The 16,757-nt window shown below is 34.2% G+C and overlaps 1 protein-coding gene across 1 annotated transcript in view; it reads right to left on the minus strand.

The window, feature by feature from the left end:
• Positions 1–15,660, minus strand: part of LOC143057390 (E3 ubiquitin-protein ligase MIB1-like) — a 41,768-nt gene extending 26,108 nt beyond the window's left edge. Inside the window, exons 1-3 of the mRNA XM_076230695.1 lie at positions 15,459–15,660; positions 678–852; positions 174–280 (exon numbers count right to left, since the gene is read on the minus strand). Of these exons, the coding sequence (XP_076086810.1) occupies positions 174–280; positions 678–852; positions 15,459–15,660 (484 nt within the window). The remainder of the gene's footprint in view (positions 1–173; positions 281–677; positions 853–15,458) is intronic.
• Positions 15,661–16,757: the final 1,097 nt, after the last annotated feature.

Below are 16,757 nucleotides of genomic sequence, written 5' to 3' on the forward strand. Positions count from 1 at the left end.
GTCTTATTAGCGCAACATGTGAGATGTCGAATATTCTAGTGAGTACAACTGACATATATGCAATACATGATAATTCAAAAAGATGTTAATATACAAGATCTGGGACATAATATGTCATTTGGTCACCGATGCACAGTTGTCGCACTGGTTAATAAAGAGTTGAAAAAACTAACCATCTTGTGTTCCGTATGACCAATCTTTACCCCGCAAAACTACAGCTCCCGGAAATATCCCCAAGGCTCTCATCCTCTGTGATGTTGCTCTCTTTGGGAGCTTTATTCTAAATATCAAAATAAACATGTAGAATATGTCGAGATATAATGTTACAGGTGAAAAACCAGAGGCAAACAAAGTACAATAGAATAAAACCCAAAAAACAATTTCTCGTCAAATCTAACCGTGAGAATATCCTCCTGCAAGTTTTTTTTGTGTAAATTGTGAAAGCATAAAGCAAATATGCTAGACAGAAACTAACTATAGTTGTAAAGATGTCTAAAATCATGCCTTATGGATATCAACATATTTTTTGAAAGACTATTTGAAAAAATACTTTTTGATTTTGATTTTTAATATTCATGAAACCAATACGATTACCATATCATACAATCTTCGATGAACATGACCGATTATGTCTACACAATGACTACTAGAATATGGAATATATGTTTAATGCTTACGGTTTACTCGACTGCTTATTAATTCTCAGAAACTGATGACTCAGATTGTGTTTGTCACCATAATAACAAATAGTACACAAATCACAATCATGACATTCGGAACACTTCCAACGCGTTCCTATAATGACATTGCTCTGTTTACATTCGTGACATCGTACACCTAAGTGCTTTACACCTGAAATGTTACATATATTGATCTTATAATAACATTAACTGTGAATAAATGCACCAGATGCGCATTATGACAAGTTATGTCTCCTCAGTAAATATCTAAAATCGAAAACCTTAAACAAACGTTGATGAGTGGACATAACCATAAATATCCAACATAGCAGTAATTAAAAAAATCTTTTTTGCGATCTATAACACAAACACATTTTGTGATGAAGAATGTTATAAATTTAATTTGACAGTGTAATTGCGGAAAAATGCTCGTTTTTTCGAAAGGTCTCAGAGTTAAAAAGAGGGACGAAAGATACCAAAGGGACAGTCAAACTCATAAATCTAAAACAAACTGACAACGCCATGGCCAAAAATGAAAAAGACAAACGTTAAAGTATGCCAGGAAACTTTCACAGTTTCTGAACCTTTCAATTATGCGCCACTCTCGGTGCTCTCATAATCTCAAGAAGAAAATATACCAACTCATAGTATTCCTAATTTTTGTGATACCAATGAGCTATCTTTGATCGATCACTATAAATATTCCATCACTAAAAATACTTACAAGAAACGTATGGTGGATACGCCCTTAACCTGAATAAATAACTCAGATGCCTATAACTCATTAATAACACATTTTACGTATTTGAAATAAGTCCGATACCTATAAGAATACCTGATACAAATATATTAATTATACATCTAAATATTCTCAGGTGCGGATCAAGCCATTTTAATTTGAAAAGGGGGTCAAAAACCCGGAACCAACCCCATGGATCCTGAATATTTCTTCTTGGACTTCATGAGAGCAATGCCCGAGGCAGGCATTCCCAGAGTTGACTGTGGTATACAACTATTGTCATCACTTTGACGGTTTTCATTCGGCAGTAGGGTCTTTGGTAAAGATTATCATGATTGTCCGTTTCACTATGCAGGATAGATAAAAAAAATCGGGACGAAATGAGGACATTTATTCCATGCAAAGAGGAATTCCCACGGTGTCTACACATTACTGAACCCTAGCATTAGCTATAAGAAAGATCTGTGGGTGACCTTTCATTAGATACAATGTGAGCCCCTATCCATTAAGATAATGGTCTTAACTTAAATGCTGTTAAAGCAATTTGTGGCAGGTCAATGTTTTTGTGACTTTTCATACACATACAAATGTAAAAGAATTAAACCTGACATGAGTTATTATATTTTTATTTAATAATACGTATCCAGTAGAAAGTCATTTTTACATTATTTTACATTTACAACGACACGTTTACCAGGCTAACGGTGGAGGTAAATGTGTGTGGAAACATATAACTCACGAAGAAACCATAAAAGATTATCTTAAATATTTAACAGTTCAACCTTTAGAAGTAGTAAATAAGCAGCCTGGCGTATCTCATTCAAAGTTTGTACGATCACGGAAAAAAATTGAATTAAATTGGATTAAAAAATTACAGACAGTCTACCCTCTCGGTCTTAATGATAATATCATGGGAATTGGTAATATATCAAGAACCGATTCTGTTAACATTTTGGATATAGTTTCTAAAACTGTTCGTAAAATCCGTTCTTATGGTCGTAGAAAAAATCTCAATCTAAGAAAATTTCGGACCAATCATACCAATGTTTCGGACTTAATTTCTATTTCAAAAAAAAAACAACGGCAGACATTATCTGTCAACAAAGCTCTGTTCATTACCGATTAATAAGTAAAATAAAATATTAGAGGGTACGAAACGCGCGTCTGGCGTATAAAATTATAATCCTGGTATTTTTGAGAACTATTGCAACACAATTTCATATAGCAGTCCTTAGAACTATTTACACCACTGGGTCGATGCCACTGCTGGTGGACGTTTCGTCCCCGAGGGTATCACCAGCCCAGTAGTCAGCACTTCGGTGTTGACATGAATATCAATTGTATGGTCATTTTATAAATTTTCTGTTTACAAAACTTTGAATTTTTCGAAAAACTAAGGATTTTCTTACCCCAGGAGTAGATTACCTTAGCCGTATTTGGCACAACTTTTAGGAATTTTTGATCCTCAATGCTCTTCAACTTTGCATTTATTTGGCTTTTTAACTATTTTGATCTGAGCGTCACTGATGAGTCTTATGTAGACGAAACGCGCGTCTGGCGTATAAAATTATAATCCTGGTATTTTTGAGAACTATTGCAACACAATTTCATATAGCAGTCCTTAGTATGAAATCGCTCAAATTATAATGGCATATTGTTATTCTAAACTATTTCCCAAAATTGATCGCCCTGAAGATCACAAAAATCATTTAATTAAAATAAAATATGTCAATAAAGGTTTTGATTTTGTAAATTTTGCTGGTATTTTTAACGACCATTCTGTTAAAGAACAAATTCCGGAATATTTTGATAATACTGAGCTCCCTCTTATTTGTTATATTTACAAGAAATCTACCCGGAAATATGTGTTTAATTATAGCCAATTGTGTACAGATGTTAATATCAGTGAAAATATACATACTTCATGTAATTGCAGTAATTCCGAATACATGTATGGACCAATTTCCCATGTTATAACAGGAGATCTTAACATCATTCAAGACCGAGAGTTAAAATCATTCCTCAGTAAAGGACATAAATATCGTCCCCCGTCAATTATTAATTGGAATGAGTGTCGTAATATCATCCACGACTCACTCCGTACTTACTGTTTGAAATGGATAAAACGGGAAAAAGCTGACAAAAACTTTTTGAACTCTTTTTTTTTAATTCAGTAATGAACATAGTTTATATACGTATTCAACATTTTAAGGAACATTTTACTCTTAACAACAACCACAATAAACCTATATCTCGTATCAAACATAAACTAAAAAAACTAGCCAAGGAATTTGTTTTTGTCCCGACCGATAAAGCTGCTAATAATATTATTATTGTTTGACGTAAATTTTACATTGAGGTTCTGAAAAAAGAAATCACCAATTCACCAACATTCAAACTGATTCCATTTTCAGAAAACGACATCTGTAACAAACATAAACTTTTAGCTACCTCTTTACAAGCAGAACCAAATACAAATGTACAATGAAAGTCCCAACTATGTATTGGCTTCCGAAGATACACAAAGCACCTTACAAATATAGATTTATTTCGCCTCCAAGCCATTGTTCGACTACTATCATTACACTTGGTACAATCAAAAACCTGATAATAAATTGTTCAAATAAGGCCTTTGAAAATAGTGGAATTAATTACTTTTGGAGTGTCAAAAACTCGTTGGAAGCACTTGATAAATTGCATGCTTATATTGGTATTTTTAATCTGTTCAAAGTTTTGATTTTTCTACCCTATATATCAAATTGTCTCACATTCTTATTAAGAAAAAAATTCACACACCAAATTAAATGGGCATTTAAAATGTCAGAATGTAAATATATATGTTCAAACTCTTTTAGGTCATTTTTTAGTAGCAATAAACAAAAGAACTATGTCAATTGGACATGCTTTTATACTATATCTGCCCTTGAATTTTTACTAGATAACATTTTTGTTCGCTTTGGAGATTCCGTATATCGTCAGGTTATCGGAATTCCAATGTGGACTAACTATGCACCACTTATTGCGGACCTGTTTTTGTATTGCTATGAGTTACAATTTATGACAAAAACCAGCAAAGACCCATCGAAACAACATCTGATACAAAAAATTAATAATACTTTTAGATATTTGGATGATATATTTGATCTCAATAAAGACGACTTCAGTATGTATACAAAAGAAATTTATCCTGTTGAACTTACTTTAAATAAAGCTAATACTAACAATGACCACTGCCCTTTCCTCGATCTTGATATCTATATCATTAACGGGAAGCTTAATACTAAAAATTATGATAAAAGAGATTATTTTTTCATTTCCTATCGTAAATTATCCATTTTTAGATGGTGACGTTCCCTTGTCACCATCTTACGGTGCTTATATATCCCAACGTGTACGATTCGCTCGTGTATGTAACAACGTTTTAGATTTTAATGAGAGAAATTTATGTATTACTGAAAAAATATTACACCAGGGTTTTCGATATCACAAACTAGTCAAAACATTTACTAAATTTTATCATCGGTACAAGGACATCATTCGTAAATATAACTCTACATGCAGACTTCTTATACGTTCAGGTATTTCACATCCAATCTTTTATGGTAATATTCTTTATAAAGCACAAAAATGTCAGTATTCACCTCAGAAGCTAACAAAACAAAAGACATATTAAGAAGGGATATGGATATAGTTACGATACTGTTGTCAGGTCATTAAAGATTACATATTTATGCTTTAATATTGATTCATTTATAGGGTCTTTGCATTGGAACTAAACACATTTATTTATAAACCAGTTGTTGGCATGACACGAGCTGTGTTCTTCTCAAATATGTTATGATAGTATGATACCAAACCCCTAATGGGAGGGATTGTGCCTGATATTCATATGATGAAGACATAATCTTTCAATCAGTGTAATTGAAGTCTGGAGCTGGCATGTCATGAGTTAACTGCTAGTAGTCTGTTTTTATTTATGTATTATTGTCATTTTGTTTAGTTTCTTTTGTTACATCTTCTGACATCAGTCTCGGATGTCTCTTGAACTGAATTTTAATGTGCGTATTGTTATGCATTTACTTTCCTACATTGGCTAGAGGTAGAAGGGGGAGGGTTGAGATCTCTTAAACATGTTTAACCCCGCCAGTTTTGCGCCTGTCCCAAGTCAGGAGCCTCTGGCTTTTGTTAGTCTTGCATTAATTTAACTTTAGTTTCTTGTGTATAATTTGGAGTTTAGTTTGGTGTTTATTATCACTGAACAAGTATATATATTTATTTAGGGGCCAGCTGAAGGAAGCCTCCGGGTGCGGGAATTTCTCGTTACATTAAAGACTTTTTTGTGACCTTCTACTGTTGTCTGTTATATGGTCGGGTTGTTGTCTCTTTGACACATTCCCCATTTCCATTCTCAATTTTATCTCCTTGTAGAGTGTTTATTACTGATCAATAATTGACATGACAATCCACGCAACATTCAGGCTTCATTGTCTTCATTGCCTTAGTTTCAATTGTATCATGATTGGGTTAAATTTAACCATTCACAAGGGCGGATCCAACCATTTTACAACTATATGTCCCCATTCAAATGCATTGATCGTCAAAAGGGGAGGGGGCATTTCCTAGACTCCCTGGATCCGCCAATGATTCAGTTGATGTTATCAACTTTCGTGACGCGAATGTTCTACCGAAACTGAGTTTTTTTAATAATAAGAATCATTCAATTAAACATATTTATTAAAGAGTTTGAAGATGGGACCAGCTTCTGAAATTTTCATGAAATGCACGTTAACTGTGGATTAATCTGGGAACTGGCTTACGCTTTACCCCTTTCACACTAAGGCCAGTGTCTCTTTTTTTTTTTTGGTTTACGGATTTTTCACATGAAAAAGTCCGATCGGTCGGCCGGAAAAAAAAAGAAAAAAATTATATCTTACAATTCATAATCATGTAAAACTAAATTTATAGTTCAGCTTACTAACACTATTTTTGTAAAGCTTCTTTGTCATCATTTCTTTAATCTTAGTCCCAGACATTATTGCTAAGTTGTTTTATACATACAAAATGTGCAATCGACATATAATGTCGAAAGAGATGTATCACGGACAAACATGAAATTAAATCGTCATTTCACGAACTAGAAAAAAAACAGCTCGACATAGCTTTTTATCAACTTTCAGGAAACGTGGTCAATAATGATCTTCATGCTCGAAAAAATGTGACATAAATTTGCAAACACGTCGACTTTACCAGATCCGTGTCAAAAACGAAGTAGACTCGTCCACTGGAAAGACGAGGATATCGGTTCATCATTTGTCACGCATTCCAAATTTTGATATCCAAAACGGACGAACTTTTTTTTTAATCTATGAAACAAGAAAATTCCAAACTGTTTGGGAATATATCTCATACTATTAACTTGGCGTCTTTCACGTTTGGACGGGTCCATTACATCTATCTATCGATAAATATTACGGTATATGACAAAAAAGAAAACAACTTTTGCAGGGCCGTAAATTGCCTGCCCTGAAAGGGGAGGCAGTTTATTATCGCCGAGTGGAGCGAGGCAAAAAATGTTTGGACCCATTCCATGCAGAAAAGGATATTTTTTCGGGCCTTTTCCTTGTATGCAATGTACGTCCCAAGAATACACGACTTGTTAATTTTTTGTTACATTTCAATAAATACGGGCCTGGAATATATTAAAAATAGTTATACATCAGAGTTAGATTACGTGTCCCAGTAGAGTAAGATTTGTTTCGCTTTATCCAGCTTCATGACTCTTTACAAGCTATTTTTACTTAAGTTTATGGAAAATTTTGCAAAGACTTAAAATGAAAGCCCCATGAAGTTGGTCATTTTTTTGTGGTTTATCCGGATTATTTGGCTGTCCAAATCGAACTAATTTTGACTTCGTTTCAAAGACACAATTCTTAAACCTTAAAATGAAAATGCATACTCAATAACTCATAATTTTATCTATCAAGTTCAAATTATTAAAACGTAACAATGTTTGTATACACCAAAAAGTTTTATTCTGGCTTTGTCAAATGCTAAGGTGATTTTTTCTGACTGGACGGATCCCATCTTTTTAGCACTGTTATGCATTCAATATTGCCAACATTGTCACTTCTATTGTATGAAGATGCAATAGTATTTGGTGGGAAAATGTTATGTGTGCAAAGGAGTTGAGTTGGGTAACGACCGTTCAGATCCAAATATTGAACACACCTGCATGCCATTATGATTAACCACCTTGTTTGTTTTAACTTACAACCAGTGCTATCAAAATAATGCATGATTTTAACCATTTTTTTCTTTTCAGTGTTTTTTTTCTTTTTTTTTTGTCAGCCCGCAATAGGAGGCAACTGCCTTTATACCTCTATGTAATTTACGGCCCTGTTTTGTTATGTGTTTTAACACATAGTACGGTGACCAGACCCAATATTCTTTAGATTTAATCGTCAAACATACTATATGGCTATATTATATATCATTGGATTCGGAAAAATTAGTACTATTGAAATATCGATGTCGTCAAAAAAAAATGTGGTAACAGTTTTGCCTAAAATGAGGTCAAAGATCAAATTCTGTTTTTATTTCTTCTTCTTCTATACTTTCAAAATTTGAAGAAATATACAACAATTTAGGTTAAATTCTAGATAAATACATTTTCTTGTATCAATTTTCAATGAATCATCTCGAAAATGTTAAAAAAAAAATGAAAAAGAAATCGATTTATTCTGAAAATTGGCGTTTTTCAAATATTTGTTCTTTTACACAAGATCAACACATATTCTGTTAAATTTACTGTAGTTACCTTGCCGGCTAACATCCAACCTCATCAATAAATGATGAATATTATTTTTACCTGCATCCTTCTGTCATGAAGGCATATTTTGCATAAGACCATTCATGAAATTCATTAAAACTAAAAAGCACTCAATTATTCGAAAATAGTTACAATTCAACATTCCAATCAAAGAGATCCACACAACAGAATTATATCTTCTGGTTAATTGTCAAGGAACATGATTTGAAATTTCTACATAATTCTGACCCTTTACCATGTTTACAGGACCAAAGCCCCGGACATGTAAGGTTTTGTAGTGAACAAAAACATGACTCTTTCACATGCATATTTTCCTTCAATGAAGACACAAGATCCTGCAAGAATTCTGCTGAAATATGCCTTTTAAAATACACGGAGTGTAATAAATCATTTTACTCTCGCCAACCGTATTCTAAAGGTGACCGGATAGGGGTTTAGCAATGTGTAATGCGTTTCAAATTTTTAGTTTGAAACGAAGTACGTAAAACATACTGTTTCAGTGCCGTCTCGCAGGAAGGTAACCTGACTAAACTTACATCTTACTTGTGGTAAACTTGAATAATTATTATGATGGAGTGGTTGTAAAGAGATAATTCTGATCATAAACCTTTGAAATTATCGTTCATGCCAAAACAAGAGCTTCATCATTGTCAATATTACCGAAACTCTAAACACAACTGAAATAGTCGTGCGTGTCCTTCGAAGTCTTGTAGACAGTTTGCATACCTACTCCAAACAGAGACGAAGTTGCGTCGCATCCGGTAAGTACATGTGCAGCAGGCAATAGTTTACAAATTGTTGGGGAATTACAGACACATAGTTATTGAATTGGTGAAAATCTCCGCCCATCATTTACACTGCTAATGTTCCACATCTGCAACCACAACTCGCTTGTATGTGTCCTATTTTTATAGTAGCGAACACACAAAACAATTACAATTGTATAAGAGGTCTGTATGATTGTTCCTCCACTCTTTCACATTTCCCTTAACTCCGTGTCAAATTTTAAGGCATGGGGTATAGGCCTTCTCTTAAGTGCTGAACAAGTTACGACCGCCATGAACAGTGTTGGTATAAATAACTAAGTTTCAAACGTTCTGACTATGTAAAGCTCACTTAAGGTGGAATCTTATCGAATTTGTCAAGGTTTTCCAGTCAGGAATACTTCTCCGCTCTATAATCTGATACACTTAGATGGAAGCTGTAGTCTCTGTGCGGCGTTCCCTTTCGGCAGACTTTATAGAGTTGTTCGTGTTGTAGCGGTCAAAAACATGTGCTACTATGTGCGCCATAGAAATTCATTGGGACATATTTTTTTAATAGTAAGCTGCAAGGTCGCCGCATGTTTTACCTTTCTTAGCATTAATAAATTGAACCAATGCCATACCATCTCTTATGTAAGTTGTGAGTGATGGTATAAAGGAAGGTAGGGAAAGTGCACCAGAGACTTAAGATTCGAATTGCTTCACAAAATCCGACTTGCATGATTTTCTCATGGTGCCGTCATTTTGAAAAAGGGGATAATGGAATGGGTGCGACAACACATGTTCTATGATAACATAATCTCTACATTTTGCCAAAATTAGTGCACGTCTAATTACAAGTTATGGATTTATGCGACCTGAAAGTATTTCCCCCGATTTATTTTTCAGGTTTGTGTTTGACTTTGATATTGGACTATAAAAACTCCTTGTGATCTTAAGAAAGAGCACTAATGATAAAATGTTTAGACATTTTCAAGCCTTCCTCGACAACTGTGAGCAAAGAACCTCGAATATGTCTTGAAGCATGCATTTAAGAAGAGATATTGATAAGACATTGAGGATGGGATTCCACACCAAAGGGATCAGTCATGGATCATTTAGATGGTTCACAATGGCAATAATATGTTCTTCATCTCTGTTCATTGCTGTTAGCTTTGTTTCTTACTGTGAATTTGCATAATTTTCAGCATTTCCATCCCTTTTCAGTATTACACGACTAATGCATTCTATGAAATGTCTATTAAGGGCCCATCTAACAAGCGCAGACTTTCGAATTGTAATGCCTACAGTGCCACCTAATCCCCTTGAGGCTTTTATAACGGTCTTTTCTGTTGCCATGTCATAGTACTTTTGAAATGTCCAGGAATCTGTCTAAAAAGCAAAGTAGCCATCTATAAAAGGTGATCAAATGTTCACAGAAAATTGAAGCATATCGAGTATGTAAAATGGCATCCACCTTCGTGGAGTACGGTTGGTTACAAAAATATAATTTTACATTTGAGATGACGATCTCAAGGAAGAGACCAATTTCCCTCTCGTTCTGCTCTAACATTTGACAGCTAAATGTCTACTGCTTCAGGGAACATATCTCAGTATGTAAATATAAGTAATACATCACATCCCAATAGCATATATGTATCTATAAGAGGCTGTATATGAGCTTCGAATAGCTCCGTCATATGAGCGTTATGAATTTTGTCTGGCTTGAATTGCTGAAATAGTGCTTCTGAGACAAGTGAATTTGATATTATTGATTAATAAAGGTACAAATGTATGAAATAACATATAAATGTTAATTATTTTACATTTTGCCTTTAAAAAATCATGAAATTACATTGGAACGTACTCCATTAAATGCAAAGTATTCGTTGTGTTAAACTTTTACAAAAACTCTTTAATAACGAATTAATTTTGCTAAACTTTCTTTAAAATCGTTAAAATAATATGAATAAGGTGTAACAACAATGTAAATAATAACAGAAATCATATCACGGATGTTATTTTACAATGTTGACCTCAAAACTTTTCTTATTCGATTTTTCGTTCAAGTTAATTAACGTACTTCAAAGCCCATTTTACGAAAATTGCACCGTACGATTTTTTGACGACAAGTCAAAATGTTAAGTTTAACCTTTGAACTACCAATACTGTGATTTATAGCCGTATAGTCCGAATGGCAATTAAACTCCTTAAATAAGCGACTTTTCCTTACTCGGTCACCGTACTAACAGGTTTCGTTCCCCAAAATTATCAAACAAAATTACAAGGTCAGTTATGTTTGTCTATTTTCAGATACGTTAACAAGCAGGTAATTATTAGGGTTATTATGATATTTGACAATGTCATTATATCATTTGTTTACAGAGTGGAGTCTATCAGTATCAAAAGCAATTCAGGAAAGCTTTGATAAATAACAGGGCCCGTTATTTCGTGGCAGTATTAAAACATGGTAAAATAATTAGAACGCGTAAACTGTGCTATTTATATTATAATGCGAGATAGGATTACATTACTATAACGTGTGTAGTGATTTTACGATAATTTTATGAATGAACAAGAGCAACGAGAATTAAACAACATAAAACCATACAAGAGTGCACACGCTGAAATGTCTCGCCTTCTTTACTTATCATTGATTTTATGTTGCTAGTCCTGAATATATAGCTTTACTACAAGTATCACATAAACTGAACATGATCCAAGAAAATGTGGTCAAGGTCAGATAAACCAAACAAGAAATACATGTACACATTACATTACAATCATTCAATAAACCAAATATAGTTGACCTATTGCTTAATAGATTCTAAGAAACAGACTTAACCAAGACAACTAAACATTGACTATTGAACCATGAAAATGTAGTCAAGGTCAGATGAACAATGCCATACAGACATGTACACCTTACAATCAATCTATGCATTAAATATAGTTGACCTATTGCTTATAGTACCTAAGAAACAAACTTAACCATGCAAACTTAACATTGACCAATTAATCATGAAAATGAGGTCAAAGTCAGATGATACCTGCCAGACAGACATACACTTTACAATCCTTCCATACAACAAATATAGTTGACCTATTGTTTATAGTTTAAGAAAAACAGACCAAAACACAAAAACTTAACACTGAGCAATGAACCGTAAAAATGAGGTCAAGGTCAAATAAAACCTGCGAGACTGACATGTACAAAATGTACATCATAAAATGTTTCCATACACCAAATATAGTTGACCTATTGCATAAAGTATTAGAAAACAAGACCAAAACTCAAAAACTTCACATTGACCACTGAACCATGAAAATGAGGTCAAGGTCAGATGACACCTACCAGTTGGACATGTACACCTTAAAATCATTCCATACACCAAATATTTTAGACCTATTGATTATTATCGACTCCTAGGAGTCGATATTAAGAATTGAACGATGGACAGTTAGTGCGTGAATTTTTCTTGCTACCTGATTGGAAGATATTACAAGACGTGAATAATCAAAATTTATTGATTGGTTAGGACAATCCAAACCTAGAAAATGTCCTTCAATCCCGTAGAGTATCGGATTTGTCCTCTCCATTTTAGCAATTAGATTTTACACAGGTAACTTTTATCTATAAATAGTCGAATCTTCTGGAGTAAACAACAACGTTAAACGATACTACTTCATAACGTGTGACCTCACGTGTGTGGTAAAATTTGTTGATTGATGCACGTGGCTATTCTAGTAAATAAATTAATCTACAAAGCGAGAGCACTTTCCATTTTTATCAGCTAAGAGTTGACTATAGCCCATTTTGAAAGGCTAACGCTTGTAGTATCTGATATATAGACTTGACCACGAACACTTAACCTTTTTCACTGATGCATGAAATGAGGTGGAGGTCAGATGAAAACTCTCTGACGGGCATGATGACCTTGCAAGGTACGCACATCTATAATACTAAAATAACGAGGTCCAATTTGTCAGCCGTCATCACGTAAAAACGACGAATCAAAGAATACAACTTTATATATAACTAATATAGTACAAAGGTGTAGATTAAAAATTACACCACTCCAGGCCCTTTTGTTTTCCACTTAACTAATATTGCCAATGATTAAAAAGTTCCGGGTCGAGTCCGTTACCGATACCAATAGTATATCACCTGTTACCTATTACCTTATATGTACGTTCCGCATCTGACAGTCGCACCACCAAACGGTGTATTTAGGATTATGCTATATACACGGGTCAGAATCACAGGGTTGACACTACTAAATTCAATCATTGTCAAATTGTAACCCATTGTTGTATTTTATTTAGTAAGACTTTCTAAGATAACAATACGAATACTAAAAATCTGGACTAAAAATAAGGCGTATAGGTACCGTTTTCAATTTGTTAGCGGGCATGACGTAAAACAGCGAATCAAAGAATTCAACTTTATTTATAACTAATATAGGGCAATGCTGTTGATTAAAAAATACTCCATTCCAGAACCTTTTGTTTCCAAATAATTAATATTACCAATAATTGATAAGTTCCAGTTCGACAGGTTCAAACAGAACGATTTGAAAGCAGAGAAAACTCTGTATCTTATAGGGTGTATATATCTCCCAATTGATACGATATTCCCGTGCTTGCATTTCCTATCATGATTTTCTTGATAGAGGGTTACTGCTCACAAGGAAGCTATTAAACCAAGAGTTCCAAATGGTGAAGTTGAAATCATCCCTTCGTAAATTTTACGGACGCCATCACGAGTTGGTTGACCGTTATGGAATAACCGTTTCACAAATGATATCGGATATGTTCCTTACGTCGTAACTACAATCCCCTTCCCTTTCATGAATGTGACCTACCGAATTAGACTATTTACCGGATTTGTAATCACATAAGCAACACGACGGGTGCCACATGTGGAGCAGGATCTGCCTACCCTTCCGGAGCACCTGAGATCACCCCTAGTTTTTGGTGGGGTTCGTGTTGTTTATTCTTTAGTTTTCTATGTTGTGTCATGTGTACTATTGTTTTTCTGTTTGTCTTTTTCATTTTTAGCCATGGCGTTGTCAGTTTGTTTTAGATTTATGAGTTTGACTGTCCATTTGGTATCTTTCGTCCCTCTTTTATAATCGGCATGACTTTATCAGAGGAAAATACTAATACTAAAATAATGCTTGCGCATAGTTATATACTTTAATTCAGTCACGGACCTGCGATATCACGGGTGTGTTCTAGTACTAAATATAGTTATCCTATTTCTCATAATAAGACAGAAATAAACATTACAAAAAAACCTTAACTTTTTAAGTAGTCACTGAACCATGAAAATGAGGTCAAGGACAATGAACATATGACAGACAAGGTATATATATATATATACAAAGTATGAAGCATCCAGGTCTACCACCTTCTAAAATATAAAGCTTTTAAGAAGTTAGCTAACGCCGCCGCCACCGGATCACTATTCCTATGTCGAGCTTTCTGCGACAAAAGTCACAAAGTCGCAGGCTCGAAAATCAGAGATAATTCAGTCAAATTTTCAATATTAAATCAACTGATATGATTCAATATTTTAGGGGTGATATTTTGTTGAAACATCTCAAGATTAAAATCGCAGGTGTAAAAATGCACTTTTTCACTCGGACTTCTATGTTCTTTGATAGTCAACGGTCTTCCCCTTATGTCGAAACATCTCTCAACCCCACTAATGTTTTTCAGCTGTTTCAATTAATGTTTTGCAGTAGAAAACATATATAGAAGTTTTAGAATGAAAGACCAGGAATCTGCTTAAAAAAACTTTGGCTTTATCTGGGCAGAGTCTCTGGTCTTGGTCACAAAGATGGCTATACGCAATAGCAGAAGACTCTAAGACTTGCAATTTTGTGTAGTTGTTGCTTCTCCGCTACGCAAGTAACATTTCGAAGTACATTGTAAGAGATCGCCTGGGGGTGAGAACATTATATCGGTAAAGGGGGCCAAGTCTTTCTGTTAACTATTATATCATAATCAGGTTTGTTTCATATTCATATCACATTAACAAATTTTTGACTTGATTACATGTTATATTTGCCACTGCACGTAAAATAGCAATGCATCATGATTGTCATCACCACTTGCAGCACCTCCTCCTTAATTAATAAAATAAATAGCATAATTGTGTAACTTAATTTATCTGGTCATCACATTTTTTTTAAAATCGTTTACATTATTCGCATTGAATTAAAACAATAGATGTTACCAAAACCTGACACCGTTTAATTCCTTTAATCACTTGTTTGCTTTTAAATAGTTCTGAGAAAGCCTTTAACTGTTTTGTTTGCTCGTGTACATATGTATCCTCTTAGCATAGAGGAAAAAAAGCGTTAATAATTAGAATTGTAATACCAAGTTACTTGTTTTTGTTCTTGCTCTTGGGTTGTTGCTGTCTCATTTTGTATACTTAATATACTCTTTTATATTACCTGCTGGTGCGTTGTCCACGACTCTCAGATCACGTTTTCCTGCTTTTCCGATGTTACATTTCATTTCACGGCCATTGTCCCATACTACATCGCAGGAATCATCTTGACTGACAGCGATGATTGAGCCCACGTGACCTTCTCCTCCATCTTTGTCTCCATAATTCCAGTCTGGACCACGAACAACTCTAATGCCGACCGACATAGTTCACATAGACAGACCTGTTGATTATCAATAGCAGTATAAACGGAATTATCGATTTGAAAAATCTAATTTAAAAACCTGTTAATAGATATACTTATAATACGGAAAATCATTTCGACATGTTCACTAATTCCCACGCTATTCTAACCATTAAACTTAAAGAGGCATAAGCTGTCAATGTCATGTTCGCTGATTTGACTCAAATTCACATATTTGATTTATAACGTACTAAAACGCAACAGATTTAATCAAAAGCGGTTAAAAGTGGTTTTAAACGAATTCCTAAAGGAAATCTAATGGTCTGCTCATCAGCTTTATCATACAGACTTTTAACTGGCGAGGTTTAAAAGGCGCCATTAGAGAGACGCAATCCCTGGTGATGAAAAGCATCGATAATCTGATTGTAGGACTTTTTTGCAGAGCCATACACTATTGAGCCATAATCTAGTTGAGATCTAACCAAAGATCTGTATAAATTAAGTAAAATGTCGAGATCAGTACCCCAGTCAGTGCTGCCGACAACTTTTCAAATATTTAATGATTTTAAACATCTTGATTTTAATATTTTGATATGAGGTAGAAAGGTTAACTTTTTTTTATAAAAATCTAACTCAGGAATTTATTTTCATCAGCCATTTTAATTGGGTTTCCGTATAAGGTGAGTTCTGGATCAAGATTGAATTTCCTTTTGTTACAAAAATGCATCCCAACCGTTTTTGATGTAGAAAATTAGAAACTATTTTCAAAGTCCCATTTTTGAATTCTTTCTAAGACACAGTTGTAATGGTCGTTCTATGTTGTTCATATTTTTTACTCTGTAACATATTAAACAGTACACGGATGCCCCACACGCACTATATTTTTTTATGTTCAGTGGACCGTGAAATTAGGGTGAAAACTCTAATTTGACATAAAAATTAGAAAGATCATATCATAGGGAGTATGTGTTCTAAGTTTCAAGTTGATTGGACTTGAACTTCATAAAAAACAACCTTGACCAAAACTTTAAACTGAACGAGACGACGAACGAATTGACGGAAGAACGGACGCACATACCGGAAGACATAATGCCCCCAGGTGGGGCATCAAAAAGGCAA

The sequence above is a fragment of the Mytilus galloprovincialis genome, chromosome 13, assembly GCF_965363235.1.
Source record: "Mytilus galloprovincialis chromosome 13, xbMytGall1.hap1.1, whole genome shotgun sequence".
Taxonomy (NCBI): Eukaryota; Metazoa; Mollusca; class Bivalvia; order Mytilida; family Mytilidae; genus Mytilus; species Mytilus galloprovincialis.